The sequence below is a fragment of the Mustela nigripes genome, chromosome 5, assembly GCF_022355385.1.
Source record: "Mustela nigripes isolate SB6536 chromosome 5, MUSNIG.SB6536, whole genome shotgun sequence".
Taxonomy (NCBI): Eukaryota; Metazoa; Chordata; class Mammalia; order Carnivora; family Mustelidae; genus Mustela; species Mustela nigripes.
In genome coordinates, this window is record NC_081561.1 from 135,174,275 (window position 1) to 135,198,130 (window position 23,856).

General features: G+C 42.6%; 1 protein-coding gene across 1 annotated transcript in view; it reads left to right on the top strand.

The window, feature by feature from the left end:
* Positions 1-23,856, top strand: part of ESR1 (estrogen receptor 1) — a 388,052-nt gene that overhangs the window by 89,921 nt on the left and 274,275 nt on the right. Inside the window, exon 2 of the mRNA XM_059401273.1 lies at positions 2,925-3,446. Coding sequence (XP_059257256.1) covers positions 2,995-3,446 — 452 coding nt within the window. The 5' untranslated portion in view covers positions 2,925-2,994. The remainder of the gene's footprint in view (positions 1-2,924; positions 3,447-23,856) is intronic.

The following is a 23,856-nucleotide window of genomic DNA, read 5'->3' on the forward strand; positions in this document are numbered from 1 at the left end:
CCCCCCCCCCCCCCCCCCCGTTCTCCGTGATCAATGCCAGTACACCCAGAAAGCCTAAAATCCGTTTAAAACAGAGGTACCCACCTTTGTCTTATCTTCATACCCCAGGCTTTTAATAATATATTTTTTTCTGTATGTTTACAGAAAGCAGTCAACTGAGCTATTCGTGGAAAGGTTTGTGGGTTTGGTTAACGAGGTGGAGGAGTATTCCATTTCAGCTGGAAACACATCCCTAGAATGCCAAAACATTTATTCCAAAGTCTGGTTTCCTGGTGCAATCGGAGGCACGGCAATAGTGTGTCTGTTCAGAGACTGGGGTGGGGGGGGGGGGGGGGGGGGGGGGGGGCTGGGGCCAGCAAGGCATCTGGTCCAAGTGTATTCCAGAAGGCTTTTATTGTTAAATTATATTCTTCAGGAAAAACCGCCCATGTCACATTTTGTAAATTTGATATCTATACACTTTTGACTGGCATTCTATTTTAGCCACGAGCCTATGATTTACAGCAAGCCTGTTTTCCCTCTTGCTTAAGGTGGCAGCAGAAAGGATGGGGTGCTTCCCAGGCTCCGAGGATAAGGAACAAGCGGGGTTGGGGTTTTGTTTCCCCCCCAAGAAGGCTGACTCTGGCCGTGCCACTCCGCTCCCCCCCACCGCACACCGCACACCGCACACCCGAGCAGACAGCAAGCTTCCCCTCACTCCCCACTGCCATTCATCCAGCTCAGCGCTGCCGCCCAGCTGCTGTGTTTGCCGGGAGGGGCTGCCCAGTGCCCTGCCTACTGGCTGCTTCCCGGATCCCTGCCATTCCACACACAAACACATCCACACACGCTCTGCCTCGCTCACACACGGAGCTACGCGCACATGCGAGCACATTCCTTCCTTCCCTCTCACTGCCTCAGCCCTTGACTTCTACAAGCCCATGGAACATTTCTGGAAAGACGCTCTTGATCCAGCAGGGTAGGACTGTTTTGATTTCTCTTTTTGTAGCTTTAGCATCTTGAGAAAGCAACTTACCTTTCTGGCCAGTGTCTGTATCCTAGCAGGGAGATGAGGATTCGCTGTTTTCAGTGGGTTTGTGTGTGTATCTCCGTTTTTTTCCCAGGACTTGGAGGATTCTTTGTGTAATTCATGTGCAATTTGGCGGGTGCTGATTTTTAAGAGCCCTATGAAGTGCTTTTGCATGTGTTTAAAAAAGACATTTGAAAATTGAAAGTGTGATTTATGGAAACGAAATCATCTGTAAAAAAATTGCTTTGGAAAGTAATGGTTGCTGGCCATAAAGAGAAATATCTGTGATTCACCTAATGTATTTTTAACCCTTTCTTTGCTTACAATCTGTGGTTATTGATGCTAAGCTCAATTTTGTCTTCATTGTAAACCAACTACATCTGCATAGTGTCCAAAAATGATCTGTTTGTTCTTGTAAGAACTAGGTGAAACATATACTTATTAGTATAAAAAATTAAAAAAAAATTACTGTTGGTAACAGCAGCCGTGGCATTTATATGTGCCATGAACATTTTGTTAGGTGCTCTGTTGGGTGTTTGGGATAGCAATTAAAGCAAAGCATTAGTGGTCATATAAGATAGTTGTATCAGACTCATTAGGCTGTTGCAAAGGAAGTTTATTAAAAAGTATAAACTCTCCAGGATTGTGGGTACACAATATATTTACCATATCCCACGTGTGTACGTACATACATATATTGTTTGTGTGTATAGGCTTAGATTTTTCATTCAGTTCAAAACTTTTTTCTATTCCTTTTTCATCTGAATATTTGATTCTGCATATCCTATTGCAGTGAACGCAGAATCGAATTGCAGAAGTAAAGAAAAGAAACGTAGCACTGCATTTCAAAATTTGTTGGTTAGAACAAGAGTGTAACAGAGGGGCCAAGGATTCAGTTAATGACCTGGGGTTACATTTGTATGGAAAGGTCATCATTCATATTAAGCTTTCTGAAGTTTTGGTTGCATAACCTGTGGAAGACACGGACACCCATGCGCGCCTAACCAAAGGTTTTTGTGAATCATCATTCACATGAGAATTCATAATGGGAGCAAGTACAGTAGTGTGGTCCAGTGCAAACATACCAGTCAGGCTGGGAGCATCTTAGAAGGTTCTGGCTAGAAGGGACCACTCGGGGAAGTTCGCAGATGAGGAAACTGAGGGCAGGCACCATTCTTCTGCTTGCAAAGCACAGTTCTTCCTATAGGTACACCTTGACTCCCCCGCCCCCCTTCTCCCCAGATGTCTCCTCTCAGTCCCCGCAGCTGCTAAATATAGCTGTCTGCCGCTGGCAGCACGGGCAGCCCCACAGCCCATTCTATCTGCCATATCTCAGTTACAGAGTGGCCCTCCCCAGGGTCATTCTGTGTACACACTACATACTTCCAGCCAACGAGGAGAGTGAATCAAACAGAAAGAGAGACAAACAGAGATAGATAAGAGTCTGGCTTGGGGCACATAAGGCAGCACGTGGAGAAAGCCGGCCCCTGGATTAGTCTTGCGAGTTTGTTTTAAACCTCGTCTTCCCCGGGCCACCTTTAGGAGATCCCTCTGCGCCCCCGCCCTCCCGCAGCGACTTCGAGTAAAGTAAAGTTCAGGGAAGCTACATTTTGGGATCCCTCCAAAACGAGTTGCGCCTGGAGTGATGTTTAAACCAATGTCAGTGCGAGGCAACAGCCCCTGGCCGGCTTCCAGTACCTTTGTAATGCATATGAGCGCGGGAGATCAGTACTTAAAGTTGGAGACTCTTGGAGCCCAGGAGTTCGCTGAGCGCGCTGGCGCCGGGCTGCACTTGATCGCGTCTGGGCGCCCGGCTTCCACCGGACCCGCCGGCTCCCCGGACAGGGCCAGAACTCGCTTCGTGGCGGGACATGGGCGGCACTGCCTCTAACCGCGGGCTTTGTTCTTCTTCTAGGTGGCCGCTCGGCTGCTGAGCCCTCTGCCCGGAGGGGAGACAGTGCGCACCTTGCCCGCGGCCACTGACCATGACCATGACCCTCCACACCAAAGCGTCCGGAATGGCCCTGCTGCATCAAATCCAAGGGACCGAGCTGGAGCCTCTGAACCGCCCGCAGCTCAAGATCCCCCTGGAGCGGCCCCTGGGCGAGGTGTACGTGGACAGCAGCAAGCCCGCCGTGTACAACTATCCCGAGGGCGGTGCGTACGACTTCAACGCCGCGCCCGCCGCCTCCGCGCCGGTCTACGGCCAGTCCGGCCTCTCCTACGGCCCCGGGTCCGAGGCAGCGGCGTTCGGCGCCAACGGCTTGGGGGGCTTCCAGCCGCTCAACAGCGTGTCTCCGAGCCCGCTGGTGCTGCTGCACCCGCCGCCGCAGCTCTCGCCCTTCCTGCACCCCCACGGCCAGCAGGTGCCCTATTACCTGGAGAACGAACCGAGCGGCTATGCGGTGCACGAGGCTGGCCCTCCCGCGTTCTACAGGTACCCGCGCTGCCCGCCGCGCCACGTCGGGGTGGCAGCTGCGCGCCCCGCGGGCGGTAGGGGAGAGGGGAAGAGGGGGAGAGGGGGCCGCACGGCAGAGACCTCGCGGGAGGCCCTAGGCCCTGGGACTGGGCATCCGGCAGCTGGGCCATGGGAGTCGCGCGTCTCGTCTGGAGGCCCGGCAGAGGCAGGGGGTTTAGGGTGGGGGGGAAAAGGTTTGTGGATCTTGCTTTTGAGAGCCAAGTTCTCTTGCCTGGCAGCTTAAAGAAAATTCTATTCTCCACACCCCTTTCATCTGCATAAGAGGCAGATCCGAAAACCCGTGGGCGTCCTAATTTCATTTTGGAAAATCGTACAAAGCGGCGGTCATTTGTTGGGGGGGAACACCCCAGAGCAAATAAACACAAAGCTCTTGGAGTCTTTATTTAAGGATAGAGGTGTGTAGGGTTAGCGGAGTTCAGAGTTTATTATCATTCTTCTTATTATTTGAAATTGTTTTAATGTGTTCGCGAAATTTCCTTTCATCTAGAATTTATTATTGGAACTATGCGCGCTATTATTACGATGACAATGATTTTGTTTTAGCAAAAAGTGCTAGCACCCATTTCCCCCCTTTCCTCTCCACCCCAAGTTGGAGGCTTTAGGATTGAATTTTGTAACCCTCCAAAGAGCCGTAGAGGAATTGAATGAGTCTTAACAAGTTTCTGATTTCTGAGTTGTCTGTCCGGGTCCGTGCTGGAGCAGATTGCTGGCGTATGACTTCTGACAGCCAAAGATTTATGGGTGTCTTGTGAGTTTAAAACAGGCGGAATCCCAGAGTGTTTTGAAATAACTCTCCTGCCAGCTAAGTTACATTTCTGGCCTACCCGGCAGAGCGTGCCCGGGAATGGTATGCGCGGTCTGCTTCCTTGCGCGCCTTTCAGTCGCTGTGGAAGTGTTAGTCGTCCAGGACATACAGGAACACGTTTGTGGCTTAAGTGGCCAGTGTTTTGTGTCCTTATATCTTCCACCCCATCCCCAAGGATTATGCTTTCTTCCCCTCCCTTCTCCCATTACCCTTTTGACAGTTTCTGCCTTCTCTTCCTGATGGACCTGCGGGGGGGGGGGGGGACTTAGGTGGGTGATTCTGATGAACACCTGTGCCCTAGGTACCCAATGGCGAGCTGTACTCTGGGGCGCCCAGGTGGCTGCGCGTTGAATTAGGCACACGGAGACTGTAGACTGGTGTCTGCACTTGCCTCCCACCTCCAGCTGGACCCTTCTGCAGTCCAAGCTGTGAACCGTTTTCTATTCGGTGTTCTAGTTCCAGAGAGATGTTCAGAGCAGAAGAAACAGGAAGGAGGTAGAGGTTGGCCCCAGAGGATACCGAAGGGGAACACTCTTGGGGTATCTGAACGTACCCCATGTCCTTCGGCCCCTCAAAGGACTTTGGAGCATCATCTCACAGCCAAACCGGTTCAGACTGAGTTATTACTTAAAAGGCAAAGAATCAACAAAATTCAAAAAGCTGGTATTTTTGAAATTAATTTTCCTTGTTTTAATTCAGGGTTAAAATGGAAAGAAAAAGAATTTATTCTCGCTTTTTTTTTTTTTTTTTGGAGTGTTAGAACAAAATATAACGATTAAGTTTTATTCATACAACCTTTTAAATTTCTTGATGTGAAGAAAGGCACTTGGTATGATGTGAATTCCATAACCTTATAGTGGACTCCAGAAACTATTTTCTTTTCCATTTAATTTTCAGTTCTTTTATTGCAAATTAATCCTCCTGAATTTCAATGGGTACTAATGAGACTGCTCCTCAGCGAATTATTTACTGCCTTGCTAATAATTACAAAGCGAGCATGGTCAAATAAAGAGGGGACATTTAATTCAAAATTGTTCATCATCCCTGTGGCAAATAATATTACTATAATATGCCCCATTTTAAACTTTTTGCATTAGATGGTATTCAAATATATTTAGAATAATGAAAAAAAACGATGTAGAACTTTCATAATAAAGTTAAGAACTCATACACATGGGTTTCAATGCGGAAACTCAGATTTACGATGATTTTTCCTTTGTAGTTTATTTCCTATAACGTCCTCACTCTTTAAATTCTACCTCTGGGTAACCAGAGAGGAAGAGAGGACTCTGTACCCAGTATTGTTTCAAGTGGACAGATGTTATTTAATATTTTTGCCCGCTCAGTTTTCCTGTCTGAATAACTCTGGGTAAAAAGAAAAAAAAAATTGATTAGGCTCTTTTATAAACCGTCTGTTACCTTCAGTCGTGACTAAAGTTTTGGGGGTTGAAAGCAGTGTTTTCAAAGTGCTTGTTGTGATCCAGATATATGTGATATCCCTTAGTGAGTCTGGAACATTTTTTTTTTTTAAGAAGTAAAATAGAAAAGAATATAATAGAAAGTACCAGAACACATGGTATTTCATAAGGATGGGTTTTGTTTCTTGAAAATTTGTTTTAATTATACACACTCGTAGGTACCGACTCTTAAATAAAATGTCTTTCTTACCATAGATGTTTGAAAGTTAGTGGCCTAACGTGTTGTGCTCGATAAAAGACACAGAATTTGGGTAAGTGGCTAGTTGTTTTAGTTACACAAACCAAAAAAGTATTTTGATTATCTTTATTTTATTTTTCCTTCAAAATTAGCTGGTGTCTTCAGGTCCGTTAGATAAAGGTTTATTATTTCTGATTCTTAACTTTTCCATTTGTAACATGGTGTTGTCTTATGGATTGTCTACCTGAATGTTCCACTGGGATGTTTAAAGAATTTACATGAAGTTCACATCATTTAGCATTAAGATACGACAGTAACTTATACAACGGTGACTTTCTTCTAGTGGTCACAATATGCAGCCATATCTATGTACAAAGAAATGTAATCGATCAAACTGCCCTGGGCATACCATAATGTGAGAAAGATTGTCACCCATCCCAACGAATTGTTGGGAGGGAATATATTTGTAAACAGGCGAGCTGTGACTTTCCAAGATGTGTCTTACCTAAAATTTCATGACTGAAGGTGCCTGGGAGTCCTCTTATACTCAACTCCTTTTCAGTGTTCAAACAACTTAGGAGGTTTGAACAAAACTAAAGATAACATATTATATCCACCATGTTTTTAGAAATTCAAGTTAAATATTTAGTGCTCCGTGTTCATTTCAGTTTTACTACCCCATATTCTTAAAGGCTAAATTTTATGCATTTCTCCTCCTCACTCCCCATACCCCCAAACTTGACAAGCACACAGATCTTTAGCCTCAAAATCAATGTCTTAGTAATTTGTCTGCTGGCTGTATGCATATTCTGAATGAATAGCGTGTTCGTTGGTGATCATTTAAAAACAATTTCTCACCTTTAACTAAGGTTCATTTCTAGGGGGAGATTTGAAGAGCTAGTTTTCAAGTGTCCAGTCATTCTTTCCTTGTATGTAGATGATATTTTAGCACCCTTTATTGCTGTTCTTACTTATTTCATTCAATTAAGTTGTTACTCTTCCCCTGACATTTTGTTTTGGTCTAAGAATAGTCGAAGGAGCCACATATTGTCTCTGGAATGAGTATATTTTAGGTTGAAAAACGGATTCACATCTTGAATCCCCATTTCATTTTCACCTACTGCATGGAGCTTGTACCTGTTTGGGAGAAAGTCCCCTGCGGGATAATTGCCACTTATTCTAATCTTCTTTCTCACACTCAGTTAATTTGGATCCTTAGATTGCTTTTGTGCATGCACTCAGGATGTGACATCCCTAATTTGGGAAAATTCAGGTTTAGCATTTGGGTTTCTTATTGTTTTGAGAACATGAAAGACAGAAGGAAAGCAACAATGACAAGAACAACAGATACCAGGAAATACTGTAAAAGATGACACACTTGCTGTTAATGATATTAATAATTTTGTTAAGTGGAATAGGGCATAGGGAAGCAGCCCATAAGGGACACAAGCATTCAGCATTCCATTATTTCTTTCACATATTAATATTCATTCCGGTGTTTCTGTAAGCTAAAAGACAGTAGGAAAGAACAGACTTAAATGGTCAGGAGCTTCATTACAAATATAAATGAATGATAATGGGAAATCATTTTCTGTGGAAGTCAGATTTGAATAAAATCTTTACCACCATCTGCAACATGTGTTTGCAGCCTGGGTTATCCTAAATACCATTTATTTATAGATACATTAAAAAAATTAAAACCCTGATTATGTGAAAATAGTTTTACATCAGGAAATATATGAGTTATAATTATATATTTTTTCTAAAATACACATGCAGCACAAAATGAAAACATCTGACTCCTCCCTGTGACATCAGTATTATTTTTAATGTAACTTTAGATGAACCCAGTGCGTGGTACAGCTTGCTAAGTGTGTTCCCTGCTTTTCCAGGATCCATTGAATGGGTAGAACAAATTAGTCATTTAGCTTAATTTCAAGACTCTGCTTGCTTTTTGAAGAAGGAAAACAGAATGACCACCACTGTTTAGAGCCAAGATGCACACTCCAGAGAAAGATGCTTTATAAATCCCCAAAATACAATCCACTCGAACACAAAGTGAAACTGTGAGGGATTTCATCGAAGGGAGCCAGACCATCCGAGCCATCAAATAGTTTTGTTTTATGTTTTAAACTGTGCCCATGCATGGACAGATAATGCCTTTTTTTTTTTTTTTTTAAAAAAAAAGATATATTTGAACTGTTCCCTTCTCCACTTGTAGAATATTACCCATCGCCCCCTGCTGCCCTTGGAAATCTGAGGACCTCGGTGGGCTGGAGGCTAAGGGAAGCACCTTTATGATATGTCTTGGGGAAGACATCCTAATTCCTGAGCTCTGTACCCTGGAGAATGTTACTAGGAATTACGAGGGAAGCTTCACATTAATGGGCAACACTTTCAGTTACGTGTGCATGTTCAGACCCTATTAGATAGAAGAAAGATAGAAAGGACAATGACTTTAGTCCCAACTGATGAAATTTTATGTAGTTTGGTAAAGTCATCATTTCAAGAAGCTAGCTCAACTAAGAGATGGTTTGGCTGGCACTTGTAAGGGACATGAGGAATCCTGATGTGACGGTGGTGAGGATGAGGAAGGTGATGGTGGTGGCGGGGCGGGAGAGGGTGTTGATGTGTTGATGTGGTGGCCACAGAGTACTGGTGTTAGTCGTGGGTGGGGGGTGGTGATTCTGGATGTCTGTTATAGAGCCTGGGGATGTTTTTCCTAGGCAGAAATCAAATCCTTTTAATGTACTTCACGTAGTTGTGTGTCGTTATAATTTAAGAAATAGTCAAAATGTCAATAATGATATTATCAGTGATATTAATACCGTGCATCTAAGAAGTACTACACAGAAGATTTAAAAAGAAAGCTCCAAACAAGTCTGGATTTTTTTTTTTTTTGTTTCTCCTTTTTGGGGGGACAAAACGGGGTCCCCCAGTCTGCTCCCATAACAACTACTTTAATGAAATGTGTTATCATGGATGAGAGAGTAGGCTATGTTGTCTTGTGATTTTTCTACTTGCTGTGAATTATGCTTTGGGAAGATTTTAGAAGTTCACTTAAAGCTAATAAAGCGAATTCAGAAATGTTCGGGGCTAGATATTTCTGAACAAGTCCTGGAGAAAATCAGGTAGGGTCTTCTTTTTTAAGAGCTCCCCAAATGTTGTCAGTTCCTAGGAGGCAGCGAATGGCTTAGTGTCCAGATTCTCAGGTCCATGGAGCTGGAAAGCTCTAAAGCCTCCTCCCGCTCCCTGCGTCCATCCCCAGGGTGCATCCGTGGGCTGGGGCTCCTGCCTCTTCCCCGAAGCAGCGCGTGGAGGGCCCCCGACAGCCAGCCAACACGGCTGTGCAGGGCATTACTTCCTGGCCAGTGTTCTTGGCAACTGGACTCACTTTTCTCATAGAAAGACTTGAGATTTTTTTTTCTAAGACTCCGGAAAATAAAAGACAATTTTCTTTTAATTCCCTGCAAGTAAACTGATGTTAGAAATAGTAATTTTTACATTGGCATACTTCCTCCTTCCACTGCTGATTTCTCTCTCTCTCTCTTTTTTTTTAGTAGTAGTCCATTCTCGTATTTTCTTTTTTCTTTGTTTTATTTTCTTATGTGCTTTAAACTCCTTTTGGCTTCTTTTCTACTATCAAGCTTGCTTGCTTGCTTTTTTTCTTTTTTCCTATTTTAGTTGTTCCATCGGTGTATTCCCAGATTTTTTCTCCCACCTTTTTTGGTTTATTTCTTTATTAACCTATTTTATCTGTTATTCTAATGAAATTTGGAATGTGGCTCAATAGAGTTTCTATCTAGCACAGGAAAGCCAGTGATGTAAGAATAACCCAGAGTAGTGTTAACTCCATTAAAAGTTTTCAAAACATTTTTTCCTTCTCTCTAAATTAAAAAAAAAAAAAAAAGAAAGAAAGAAAGAAAAAGAAAAAGAAAATAAAAAAAAGACCAGGAAGAAATTTTCACTTAATGGAATTGCTTTGAGAGCTCATTCATGTCTTCATTCATTTGGCTACCTTGTCCCAAATTGTGTAGCTCATCAGTGGCATAGATGAAAGGAAATGCATTTCTGTATTCCTGGCAGTTCAGGTGTCCGTGTTAGCACACAGTTGCAGTAATCTCCTTGTGTGAATGGATGGAGTCCTAATGCCATGGTCTTCTGCAAGGAGATTTAGTATAGGGTTAAATGAAGTCAGCCTTGGCCCCTTTCTCCTAGTTTCAGGGGTTATAGACCCATGTGAATTTACATGAGGCATTTAAAGCGGACTGGAACTTCCCATTCTGGCCTCGGACACAAAACAAAAAAACCTGTTCTTTTCGAACAGGCATAGGTGTATCCATAATTCGTTTTACCTGTATCAGCAAAGTATTTTAAATGGCGCTTTGTTTGTTTTTTTGTGTTTGTGTTTTGCTCTTGTAGAATTTGCGCAACACGACATTATCAGAAACATGATTGATTTTAAGGATCCCTTATGTTAACTTTTACATCTGTCTTTTTTGGAAGACCTTACAAATGGTTGTGTTTATTTCTGCTGGAACATTCCAAGCAATTCAGAGAGAAAGGATGTACATTCTAATTTGAGTACAAGATACAATTTAGTTACATTGAGAACTTATTTTCTGTAGTTATCTGAAAAACTTGTGGGACCTTTGGAACTCCCTTTGATTTCAAGTAGGAGGAATCCCTGAGCACTGGCTCAAAGAGAGACCGCGTCTTGTTCACTCACTGCATTTTTCTCAGCTCTTAGCGAAGGGTGTAGCACACAGATGTTCTGAGCAGCTTTTAGCTGAGTGGATGGCTGATGGTAGGTAGGAAACACCGGGTATACTGACTTGCTCAGGTTGCTTACTGGGAGAATGGCCATTCAGCAGTGGGATTTTTTTTTTTTTTTTAGTTTCATGTGTTTATTTGTCAGAGAGAGCAAGAGAGCACAAGCAGGGCAAAAAGTAAAGGGAGAGGGAGAAGCAAGCTCCCCACCAAGCAGGGAGCCCTATGTGGGGCTTGATCCCCAGACCCTGGGACCATGACCTGAGCCAGAGGTGGACGCGTAACCAAGGGAGCCACCCAGGCGCCCCAGCAGTCGATCTTCAGGAATGCGGGCAGTTTGTGAATTTCCCTCCCTTAGGAATAAAAGTGGAAGGGAGTCCAGTGGGTTTTCCGAGTACAGTCGATTCCCATTATTTGCAGGTTCCATATTTATGAATTTGCCTACTTGCTCAAATTTATGGTTACCCCCACATCAGGACTCATGGCCCTTTCTTGGTCATTCACAGATGTGGGCAGAGTGGTGAAAAATTTGAGTCATCTGACACACATGCTTCCAGCTAAGGTCAAACAAGGTGATACTCTGCCTTCCTGTGTCAGCTCTTCTATAAACAAGTGTCCTGTTCGGATCTGTGTAGTGCCACATTTTTTTTTTTTTTTCCATTTCCAGGATTTTTGTTGGTGACTTTGCTGTTGAAAATGACTCCCAAGCATAATGCTGAAGTGCTTCCTAATGTTCCTGAGTACCAGAAGGCTGTGATGTGTCCGATCAAGGCTGTAGAAAACACGTGTGTTCGATAAACTTTGGGCATGAGTTCTAATGCTGTTGGCTGTGGGTTCAGTGTTAATGAATCAATAATACACGTTAAATAAGATATCTTTAAACAGAAACACACATAAAATGAGGCTACCTATTGATTGGTTGGTGGAGATGGCATGATCAGAGGCTTATAAAAAAATACAGGGCTGTATTTCCCTTCAGAACAGTGGTGTAGTAGTAACTAATTTACTCTTTGTGGAGACTTGAAAGTCATTAACTACCACAAATAATGAGGATTGCTTGTGTGTAATAGAGGGACTCAAGTATAGGCTTGGGAGGCAGGCAGCTTCTGTTTCTGACTTGACTGCTGCCTGCTTGTAATCTCTGGCTCACTGTGCCTCAGTTTACTCTTCTGTAAAATGCCAATCAAAGTAGGACCTACATCTTTCAGTTGTTGTGGGATTAAATGAGTTCATAGACATCAAGCTTTTAAAACATGGCCGGCACATAGCAAGCCATTATTTTTGTAACTCCTCTGGAAGGGAATTGGCAACTCTACCTTGAAGAAGGTGATGTAAGGGCTCTTTAAGAGTCTGGAATGTTGGTGACTTCCCTGTATGTCTTTGTTTTGCCTTCGAGGGACCAGATTTAATACCCTATTGTGACTAGAAGTTACATTTTCCAACCTAAAGGAAGCAGGAAGCCAATTTTTCTTGGAATGCTTAATCTATGCCAGGTGCTATGCTAGAAACACAAAACAAAGCAATTATAATAAACTCCAAATAAGTAAAAGTAAGTAAATCAATAAAAAGAGTGAGCAGCATTAGGTGCTGTGGACTGAAGCAGTCCCAGAGAGGGAAATACTTGAAGTCGAGGTTAGCAGTTTATGGAGAGGGCCATGATGGAGAGAGGGCAGGGAAGGCATTTCTCTGTGATTTGGAAAACAGGAGCCCGGAGAAGGAAGAGGGATGGAAGCTAACGTGCTAGTGCGTCTGCTAAGTGGGTTTTCAACCCTGCCTGCACATTGGAATCAAGGATGACTTAGGAATCCCCTGGGTGATTTTGCTGTGTTCCCCACCGCGGAGGACTGTTTAAACCCTGGTCTGCCTGACTTCTAAACCCTGCGTTCATCGGGCCCCATGGGTCTCAGAGGCAGAGGTAGGAAGAAGAATGACAGCAACATTAATTTCTCCTCCTCCTCCCAGAATAAAGTTTGAAGTAGGCAGGTGCATTGGATGTTGACTAGATGCAAAGCAGACAAATTGAAGGTTAGGACACACACACATGCCTAGGCCGGTTAGCCTGCATGATGTAGATTTCTGTTGAGGGTTTAGATAATCAATGGTGATTGAAGACTTGACCTGCACACCCTTCCCCTCCTCCTCACCCCTCCCTCCACCGCCTCAGGATTCTCTTTCCCATAATTCTTCTGATAGTTGCCACCCACCAGACTCGAGCATTGTTTATACAACTTTAAGCCCCTAAATATCAGTGCAGTTAATTGATTCCTTTAAAATTTTCAGATTGCATGTTTAGAAAGTGCCCCGGAGTCTCTGATGTCAAAAGCCTAGTTAAAGCTCTCCTTGTGTACTCTTTTTCTATCATGAGGTATTTACGGAATTTTTTTTTAGCTAATAGAATTTGTGCTATTTTGAATGCTTCCTCCCCTTAGGCCTCCCCTCTCCAACATTTTGCATTTTAGAAGACTCCTATATTGGTAAAGAAAATGGACATGAATGCCCAGGGTACAGTTTGGTGAGGCTTTTCCACATTGTTCAGTCTCATGGCTGTTCATTTCCCCACAGGACTGCCCAGAGTCCAGCTCAAAGCACGTCCTTGAAATCTCAGAACACATAGAAATGCAACCCCTTGGCTCAGAAGCGAACATGGGCACACTCGAGTGCCCACATGACTTGCAGTAGAAGTTCTCGGTCCCGCATGGTGAGGGACTATCACTGTGATGGTGCTGGGCTTTTTGGTTCTTTGTTCTTTGTTTCTGGTGCTCAGCAGTTGTGACTGATGAAACCAAAGTTGCTTTTCTTTTCTTTTCTTTCCTTTTTTTTTTTTTTAAAGATTTTATTTTACATAACCTACACCCAACATGGGGCTAGAACTCACAACCTGCAGATTAAGAGTCACATGCTGTACCCACTGGGCCAGCCAGGTGCACCTCCCACCCCCCGCTCCCCCCAACAAGTTGCTTTTCTATAACGAGTCCAACTCTGATCTTTTCTTTTTTTTTTCTTAGTGTTATGTTAGTCACCATACAATACATCACTAGTTTTTGATGTAGTGTTCCATGATTCATTGTTTGCGTGAAACACCCAGTGCTCCATGCAATACATGCCCTCCTTAACACTCATCACCGGGCTAGCCCTATTTTGAGAAGTCAACGTTTGACATTGAGAGATGGCTAGCAAAGTTATCAGGTAACTTGGAGAAGTGTTCACAGGTTCCAGTGTTTTAATTCTGAACAGCTTTAGTTCCCGGAAATGCAGTATCAGTCATTTAGGACATCTTAAAAGACACGGACAAGAATTTTCTTCTCAAATGTCTCTCACATCATTCTCTCTGTTCTCCACACACAGCCAGCTCTCTGTTACTGGTGCAAGAAGTTTCCCGACTGGCTTCTCAGCCTTCAAGCTTTCAAACTCAGATTTTTCAATTTGCTACCCAAAGTATGTCCTTGATCTGATCTTTCCTCTGCTTAAAACCTTTCAGAAGTTTCTCACTAGTCACAGAACACATGCGTAGTCCAGAGTGTGGCATTCAAAGCCCTTGTAATTTGATTCAGACTAATTTCCTCCTCTCATCCATGAAGCTCCTGTTCAAACTCATAGTTAAATAGTGCTTCCCCACTTCTTCACGCTCATTTCCATCTCTAATGGGAACCTTTCCTCTTGTCCCATTTCTGTAGACCAGAAGTCAAGGTGGTCAGCTCAAACGTCAACCTCTACCCACTGGATTTTTCACCTGGCGTTCTCTCAAATGGTCGTGGTGCACACATTGCACATTTTCTGGGTGTTTCCAATATGGAAATAGACATAGGATGGTCGCAGATAAATTTCTCTATGAATTTTATTAATTTTATAGATTAGAGTAATTTAATGGATTTATTTATTAGTGGATATATTCACTTACTCAGCAAATTTTATTCAATGTTGATCGTGTACTGACTTCCATGGTAGCTGTAAAGATTGGACACCTTTGCTGCGATAGACGAATGAGGAAGATGGTAAAATGTAGAAACAATTAAAAAACAGTGGAATAAGAATTGTCACAAAGAAGAGACTACCAGGAAAACTGTGGAGGCCACTTAACTTGATGGAGGGCCCCCAACTATGAATGCAGAGGTCCAAATGCTTTGATGGGAAGAGGATTTAACCAGGCAAAGACGGGCAGGGCAGGATGTGAAGTGAAACCGTGTCTCGTTCCCGGATACTCCCTGCATCTCCCTACTAGTTCTTTCCCAGAATAACTGCTCGATGATTTATAGAGCCAAACTGGTAAATGAACCAAATGAGAGTAAGTTGCTAAGAATCTGGGAAATAACGTTAATACTACCATTTGCTAAAATTTTTTGAGCAGAGTGCGCCGGAGACCCTGCTGAAAGACTTAAGTGGAAAATCTTGTTACCACCTTATCCTAACCATTAGAAGTTAGTACTGATATTACTCTAATCTTCTGGATAAAGAAATTAAGAGTGAGAGAGGGCCGGTGACTTGCCATGATCACATAGCTGGTAATAAGTCAGTACTGGAGCATTCGGGATTCTAAGTCTATAGGCTGGACTCTGGAGCTCAAGTTTTACGCACTATAGTGTGCAGAAAAATTAACTGGAGCTTAATTTACTTGGCAGTTGGTTTGCTAATTCCTTGTAATATTTTTATAGTTAGTTGTGACAATGCTTAAATCTAGATTATGTCCCTGGGCTGCTGCTTTTAGTTTTATGGGCATTTTTGTGATGCTTGCTAAAAGCACGTTTTAACATTCTTTTTTTCTGTTGAGTAGGAGGATGGTTTTTTCTTCTAATATCAGAAGGATCCATTGAACAACATCCTACAAAGAATTCCTGATAGCAGCCCAATGCTTTTCTCTGTATGTGAAACCTACCCAGTGGTTTTAAATCTGGACAGAATTACTGTGCTCATTTGGCCCAACCCTCTCTTTATGCAGAAAAAAAAAAAAATCATGAAATCAGTATTTTAAACCAAGGCAGGGCCATAAGCACGAGGTATTCCTACCTCTATATTTCCCAAGCCTATTGATTAAAATCTAGAGAGGGGAAGTGCTTCTCCAAAATATGTCAGCGAGTGCAGGTGGAACAGGACAAGAACCCATGTCGCCTCCAGCCCATGATGTCATCCTTCACATGTGGAGGTATGACCGGCCCATGTTCGCGGAGGACACAGAGGCCATGCTGTCCTCATTGTCATGGTGCTAGCGTGGGGAGTGGAAGCCCAAGGCGAGTGGAATGAAGGAATGTCTGCTGCTGACCTTGCCGAACAGTAACGATGGGGGAAGTGAGGGTACCAGGCCCCGCCCGTCTGTCTGGACGCGCCGTCTGTCTAACTGGTCCGAGTGAGAATTTGTAACCCTGGTTTGCCACTTCAGTTTTAAGGCTCTAGTGGAAACTTACTTCCTGTACTTACATTTTGATTATTCCCCTTTAGTTCTGATAACTATATCTTATTTACTTTGTGATTGAAGATTTCTTTTCTTGTTTTCCTTCCTTCTGTGTTTGGGGCTTTAAGGTTAGGAATTACTAGATTTCTCTGGGAACTTACACTGAATCCTTTCAGATTTCTAAGTAGGTTGGGTGCTATTTTTGTGTCTCAATTACCAATGTGAAAATGGAACTTGATTTATTTTATAATAGATGTTTCACCTTAGTATTGGCAAAATTAAAAAAAAAAAATTCAATCTGTACTTGACCCAGCAGTCAGGTTACAATGTTTTTTTTTTTTAAATGGTCCCAGTGTTGAAAAACATGGATCTTCTTTGAAGCTAATTAGTAAACCCAACATCGGTTATATAGTGTTTACTATTAAATTTGTAGTTTAATATTGTTCCAGGAAATGAAATGTAAGTTTAATAAGAATGGCAATTGGTGGAACCGTATGTCCTAAGTATAATTCATGTTCCTGATAAACTTGTTACAGAAGGACATGCCTGGCTGATGGGTTACAACCGTACTAACCCGAGAACACTTAACACTGTTTATTCTATAGAAATTTATATCGATCAGGATAGGATGTATAATTATACCAACCTATATATTTTTTTCACTTTTAATTCTTTCAATGTTATGGAGCTATTAATGAATTTTAACAGCTCTTTAGCTGTTCCACTTGCCAGTGAAAATATATAAAAAGAAGGTATTAATCTTATAATTCTCAGCACTGTAAAGAGAATCATGTAGAAGTTAAATCTGCTTTTATTAACATTTTATGGCATTTATATGTATGCAGGGAAAATAATTCGAAGTGGTGGAAGCCACTGCAGACTTCCTGAGGTGGCCCTTCTTCCTTCTTTCCTGTCTGGTGAGGAATCGGTTGTGAGAGGGCTATCGGTATGCTCTCAGCAAAATGATTTCCACTGAGAAGCTCAAAACAAAACGACTGCAGTGATATTTTGAGAGGCGTTTGCCCTGTGTTCTGTGCCTTGTCGGCCTTGCAGACAAGCGGTGCCGTGCACAGAGACGATGAGTAGGTCGGTGGCGACTTTCTCTAAGTCAGGACTTGCCCCAACTTTCTAACTGGATCTACACGTAGGAGAGTGATGGGCATGGGGAGGGGGGGCAGAAAGTGAGAAAGATCAATTAAAGCCACATGTCTGCCTGTGTTTTGCTAGATAGTACTGTGAATGACATAAGCTGTGTGAGTCAGAAGGTACATTAGTCTTTTAACCTCCTAGGTAATTTTAGTAAATAGGTGAACATTAATTTAATGTGATATCCTATTGGCCTAAGACAGGATGCACCTACAAATGGCCTAATTTTTGTCCAAAACACACTTTTGTCTCTTGACAAGAAGAGTGCAGTGAAGCCCATTATAATGAACGCTCCCACTGTCCAGAGCTTGACTCTGTAGTTTCGCCCCGACCCCCTGCCACCTGCTTCTCTACTTGTGATTTCTTTTTTCTCTGTCAAATAAATAAATAAAATCTCAAAACCCATCATGTTTGGAAATGCCAAATGAATTATAGGATGCCCAGGTAACTTTCAGTTTCAGATAAATAGCAACAAATTTTGAGCATTACTGTGTCCTGGGTAATACTGCATTAAAACATTCTTTGTTGTTTATCTGAAATTCAATTTAACTGGGCGTCTTGCATTTTTATTGGTTAAATCTGGCAGGACTAGCCATGTTGCTTCACTGTTTACTGTGTTTCATTTTTGAAGCCTGAAGGTTATTTTTTTATGGCTCCCCCTTCTAGCAAGCACACAGATGCCTGCCTGTCTTTCCTATCAGGAAAGGAGGCAGGCCAGTATAGAACTCACACACTCATTTTTGTCCTTGTCGTTAATTTTAATGAAGCATGTAGGTTTTGAGTAAGCAAAGAAGGACATATCTGTTCATTCTGTTACCTGGAAATATAGACAAAAGACAAGGGCAGATATTACAATGTAATATTATAAAATTACAAGAGAAATAGGATGTGGTTAAAAGAGCTACCAGTTAGGTAACTTTCGTTAAGGGGAGTAGTCTAGGGAGTGCTAGAGAAACAACACTTGGTTGTCTTGGGGGGAAATTCTCTTGTACTTTTGTAGCATTATTAGATTTGAGAAAAGAGTCATTTGGAAAAAGAATTCCCTGAAATGCTTTCTAGAGTGTGAAAGATTTAGAAGAAAAAGCAGGACTTCTATCTAGATAACACAGTAAACAGATCTGCATTTCCCCTTCTCCACCTCTGGTTTGCAGCACATTGGGAGTGGCCAAGTTGATAGCAGAGGACTTGAGCTTGGCCATGGTGGCTTGGAAGACCAGGGTTCCACGTGGGGGCTTGTGGGAATGGTATGTGGCATAGGGGATCTCCAGTGCATGGATTCAAGGGGGATTGCAAAAAAAAAAAAAAAAAAATCTAGGCTATGGGTGGTGAAAAGGAGATACGCTAGAGTCAGTGGGATAAGGAAATGCTCCAATAATCTTCTGAGTATAGGTCAGATAACCGTATGTGTGTAATTTTCTGGGGGAAAAGTCTCCGAAGGCTTATAAGTGAGACCACAGGGAACGGAGTGTGAGTGAGAATTTCCAAGGCCTTGGAAATAGTTCCTTTTACTCTCTCCCAACCCAGGGACTTTGAAGAACTCCCAGAGTCATACTCCAAGATGGAGCTGGGAGGGAAGGGTTGGAGCAGGGGCTGGACAGGTTTTTCTCCAGGGTTCTCAGCTTCTTGAGAAACGTGTTGCTTTAGCTGGTGGTAGCCGAGGCCATTGACTAACGGCTGAGTGATTCTGTCCCAGCTGGATGGGAGCCAGGCTTGAGCAGAGAACTGGGAATGGAAAGGCAGCAAATCAAACGTTGGTTTGTTCGCTTTTTTTGCTTTTGGCTTCGTAGCATGCTTATATCTAGCAGAACTGTAGCCGAAGAATCAAGAAAAGTATTTCAGAGCCAAATGTAAAAAGTTATAAATATCACTTATAAAGGTAATAGAGATACATGATATTGATTCTCCTCTGACCAAGGCTGAGTCTTATATGAGGATGGAGTAAGTGGGGGACACACTGGAAATCTGAGTCTTTATTCCCAGAGATTTCAGGTTCCTTCTGAGTCTGCTGTCTAGACAAAGCCACCGGAAGATACTGTCTAGAAACCGGAGGACGTGATGGCCGCTGCCGTCCGGAAGAGAGAGGAAACTGCAGATGCGAGTGACGTCCTGCCAGGGACTGTGCTAGGGAGCTCGAGACCTTGACGTTTCCAAGGAGTAACAGCACGTAGCTGTTCCCCCCAACCCTCCCCACGTCTCAGCTTTTATTCATTCCATGTCCAAGCTCAGATTGTTAAAAAAAAAAAAATCACCTGAAAATGTCTCTCAAATGGTAGACCTCTAATGCGTAGCACGTTTTGATTCTACAAATGAACCGAGCCTCGTGGAAGCAGATTCTGCTCCATCCTGGTCAGAGTTGGTGAGCATGTCTGTTCTAGAGAGTCCGTGACCCCAGAACCCCCAGGCTTGCCTTTCTCAGCCATGTGTGCGGGAGGTCAGCACTTCCAACGTTGCATGCGGGCCACCATGGGGGTGAGGTGGCCGGGTAGGCCTTTGCTGACCGGTCTGTAATCCCTGGGTTTGGTCTTCAAGAACGTCCTGACATTCCAGAGGGTGCAGGATGGCTGTAGGCCTGGTACATCACGTTGCTCAGGTAGCTGATGGTGGTGGCCAGCTGCTTGGTGGAGGTGGGGGTCAGCTCAGGGATCTGCTGGGTGTTCGGGCTACTTCACTCTCAGGCTCTAGAAAACTTTGCCGTATGTACTCTGCTGACTTCCTGGGTACCACGTTGGACCACTGAAATCACTGTCTGGTGTTTGGTTTGAACTGATCAGTGCAGTTGGCTGACATGCTCTGACCTCACTGTGATGACGTTGTGAGACCTCCACCTGGCGTCACTGGATGGCTGACCCAGATTGCTCATTCATTCATTCGTTCATTGGTTTATTCGACAAATATTCATTGACCATCTACTGTATGTCAGGCACTGTTCTAGACACAGTGAGCAGACCAGTGAACAAATCAGACAAATCAACAAAGGTTCCATTGGGAAGGTGACTTTCCACGATGATTTGAAATAGGGAAGAGAATGGTACCATGGGGATATCCCAGTGAAAAACATTTTAGCCTGAGGTCACAGCAGTGAAAAGGCCCTGAGGCAGGGGCATACCTGGTGTGTATTCAACAGAGGGGCCAGGATGACTGGAATTGAGAGGCTGGAGGTGAATAGGAAAGGAGGTAGGGGTGTGTGTGTAGCGGGGGGGTGGTGGTTGGAGTAAATAAGACCTCTGTAGGCAATTGTGAAGATTCTGGCTTTTGCTCTGAATCAACTGGAGATCCAGTAGAGGGTTTGAAAAGAGGAGTATTGCCTTCTGAATTTTTATTGTGAAAGTTTGCAAACCCTTTTACAGAAATGGAATAATAAAATGACTTCATGTGTTCTAATATGCAGATTTCTCAATTGCATTTCCCCCTGTAAATATTTCTGTATGCATTTCTAAAGGATGATGACTTTTTTAAAATCACAACCACACTAATTACTTGTTTAAAATTAATATTATTTCCTGAAATGTCAAGAATTTGTATTGTTAGGTCCTTCGAAGTTGGAGTGGATGGGATTTTCTATAGTTTTCATGTAGCATGTGAACGAGGAGGTCAAGGATTGCATAGTTTAAAAAAAAGGATTGCATAGTTATTAAAATCTCTTCACTGTCCTACATTTATTAGAGGACTACTGTATATTTATTTCAAAATAGGTTTTAAAGATTTACATCAGCATCTCCACTCAGAATTTTTACATATTTATTTTTTTCATAAACATTATCTAGTGGCATCAATTCTTCAGCCACAGAAAATGTTGTTATTCCTATTTTCAGAGGGGGAAAAGTGACACGGAATGAACTTACATGTTGAGTAACTTACTCTAGAGAGAGTAGTTTACTCTCTAACTTACTCTCTAACTTACCCTTAGAGAGCAGTTTAGAAAATTCTGGCAAATTGGAAGTGACTTATCCAAACTTGAAATTTCTTCTGCTTTATAATCTCTTCTTGTCTGTGAGAAGTTTGGGCAGACAATTAAACACGTATCAGGGCTGATTTACTAACCTCTTAAGGTATTTCTAGTTATTTTAAGGATATCATGAAACTAGCTCCATATAATTCACTTAATTAAATTCAGTTTATTTACTTATCTTATTTTTAAGACATTTATTTATTTGAGAGAGAAAAAGAGAGAGACAGCATGTGTATAAACAGGAGGAGCGGCAGAGGGAGAGGGAGAGACAAGATGCCCACTGAGCAGGGAATCCCACTTGGGTCTTGATCCCAGGAACCCAGGATTATGACCCAAACTGAGGGCAGATGCTTAACTGCTTAACCGACTGAGCCACCCAGGTGCCCCTGAATTTGATTTAAATACATTCAAAAGAGCTTTTGGCTGCCTCCTATATGTTAGCTATTGCTCTCAGGGATTCCACACTCTAACAGGTGGACAACCTATGTAACTATTTATTGCAATACAGTGTGCAGAGGGTTGAGAAGATGTGGGCACACTGTGTGGAGGTAGCAGAGTGGAGAAGCTGTTAGGATTTCTCTGGGCTAACAGGGCTGGACAAGGGTGTTCTTGGCGGGAAACAATATGAGCAAAGGCATGGCTGGTTGGGAAGTAATTGGCACATAATGGGCTGCTAGAAGGTGGGCAAAGGAACACCAGGAGATGAGTCAGGAGAAAGAGATTGGGGTGTTCCAGAGGGTTCTAGGTACATCGACTGGAAGCATCTTTGCTGCCAGCATTTTTGCTGCAAACATTTTTAGTGCATAATTGGTTGTAAAGCAGTTTTGCCATAAAAGATAAAAGAAAATGGATCAACAGTGGTTTGTTTGACGGTTTGGTTTTATCAAATGGGTTGACAGCTTGGTTTCCTTTCTCTGTTGACACAGTGCTCCCACTTTGTTCAAAGATTTTATTTATTTATTTGAGAGAGAGAGAGAGAGAGAGAGAGAGGAGGGGGGGTGGACAGTCAGAAGGAGAGGGAGAAGCAGACTCCCTGCTGAGCAGGGAGTCCAACATGGGTTTCAATCTCAGGACTCCAGGATCATGACCTGAGCCCAAGGCAGATGCTCAACCGACTGAGCCACTCAGGTGCCCCAGTGCTTCCATTTTCTTATAATTATATAAATCTTAACCCTCATAATAATCTATATAGTGGCACAGAGTTTTGAACACACATTTCCCATAGAATTTTGGAATATCTTATCAATGAACATGTGACATATGTCAAGAATAAAGAGCAGTGTAGACTTTCACAATGCAATAACAGAGCTCCTTTACAAATACGCATCCTTGTATGGGGAAACTGATGCCTCTTTTAAGGAAGGGGGAAATTTTAGCAAAAAAAAAAAAAAAAAAAAAAAAAGGAAAAAGTACAATGAGGAGACAAATCAAGAAGCAAAAAAGAGAAAAGGAAAACCTCTTTAATCAGCTTTGAAGACAAGTGCCTAGGTGCGATCCACAAAATAACATCTGTTATTTGCACAGGGTTGACATAAATCTCCACTCTACATTTCGAGTGCAATCAAATATTTTGAATTTGTAATAAAGTCTTTTTAATTTTGTTACTCGTTTTTCATGTTTCATTATGTCCTTTTTAATGAATGTCACTCTTCTGACTTTTGTGATTTTATGTTTTACAACAAAATCGCCTCATGGGTGATTAGTTATGCGGTGAAAATACTTGTAACAAAGATGCGTGGGGGGGGGATTGGGACACAGGAGGGTTCTAGAAAGCACTGCATATGTTAACCTTAGTCAAAGAGATAATAGTAGCACATCAGAACTCCAGAACTTCCTGAAACTTATGAAATCCCTGGCCCCACAAAGGCATATCACACACAGCAACCCAATCATCTTTGGCCATGAGACCCATATGGCATGTGGCTCGATACAGGTCCCATGTGTTCCTTGTGTCTCTGAATGACACCATCTACAGCTGTGGTCACGGCTACATCAAAGAGAGATCTACTGTGTCTTCTTAGAAATCCATACCAAAAAATGGACTGTTCTTTGAGCTTGCTTCCTTTTGGGTTCATTGGAAAGTCAAAGAAGAGTAACCCTGAAGATTCAGTTTTAACCTCCACACCTAAGAGAGCTATTGGTCTCTACTCAGAAGAGTTACAATTCTGGTCACTGACTATATTTAAGGATTTGATGAAGTCATTCTGTGCAAAAGAACCTCTATTCCTTTTAAACCATATCCTAGTTGTCTCTTATTCCAGAATCATTCATTTGCTTTGGAGCTCTTTGCAGCCATGTGCACTAGCCTGGGCAGAGAGACACAGTAGATGAATTCTGCTTACTTTGTCTTTGATATCTCAGCTGTATTTTCTTCTGTTCAGGTTTCTGCTTCAATTATTGCTGGTAGAGCCAGTGAACTAAGAAAATGTCCAAAACAAAGAGGTACTTCCCCCCTTTCCTTTGTCTCTCCATTTCTTGTTTGCCTTCCCTCTAGTTTTTTCCCCTTCTGTTTCTCATGCCTCTTTTAGAGAAGCAACTTATTTATTTATTTATTTATTTTTTGTGGGCAGGTCATGTTAGCCGTTATAAACACAATGGCCCTCCCTGACAGCTCTCTGTGATGGAATGGGTGTTTGTCATTTTGAATCGGTCATGGTCA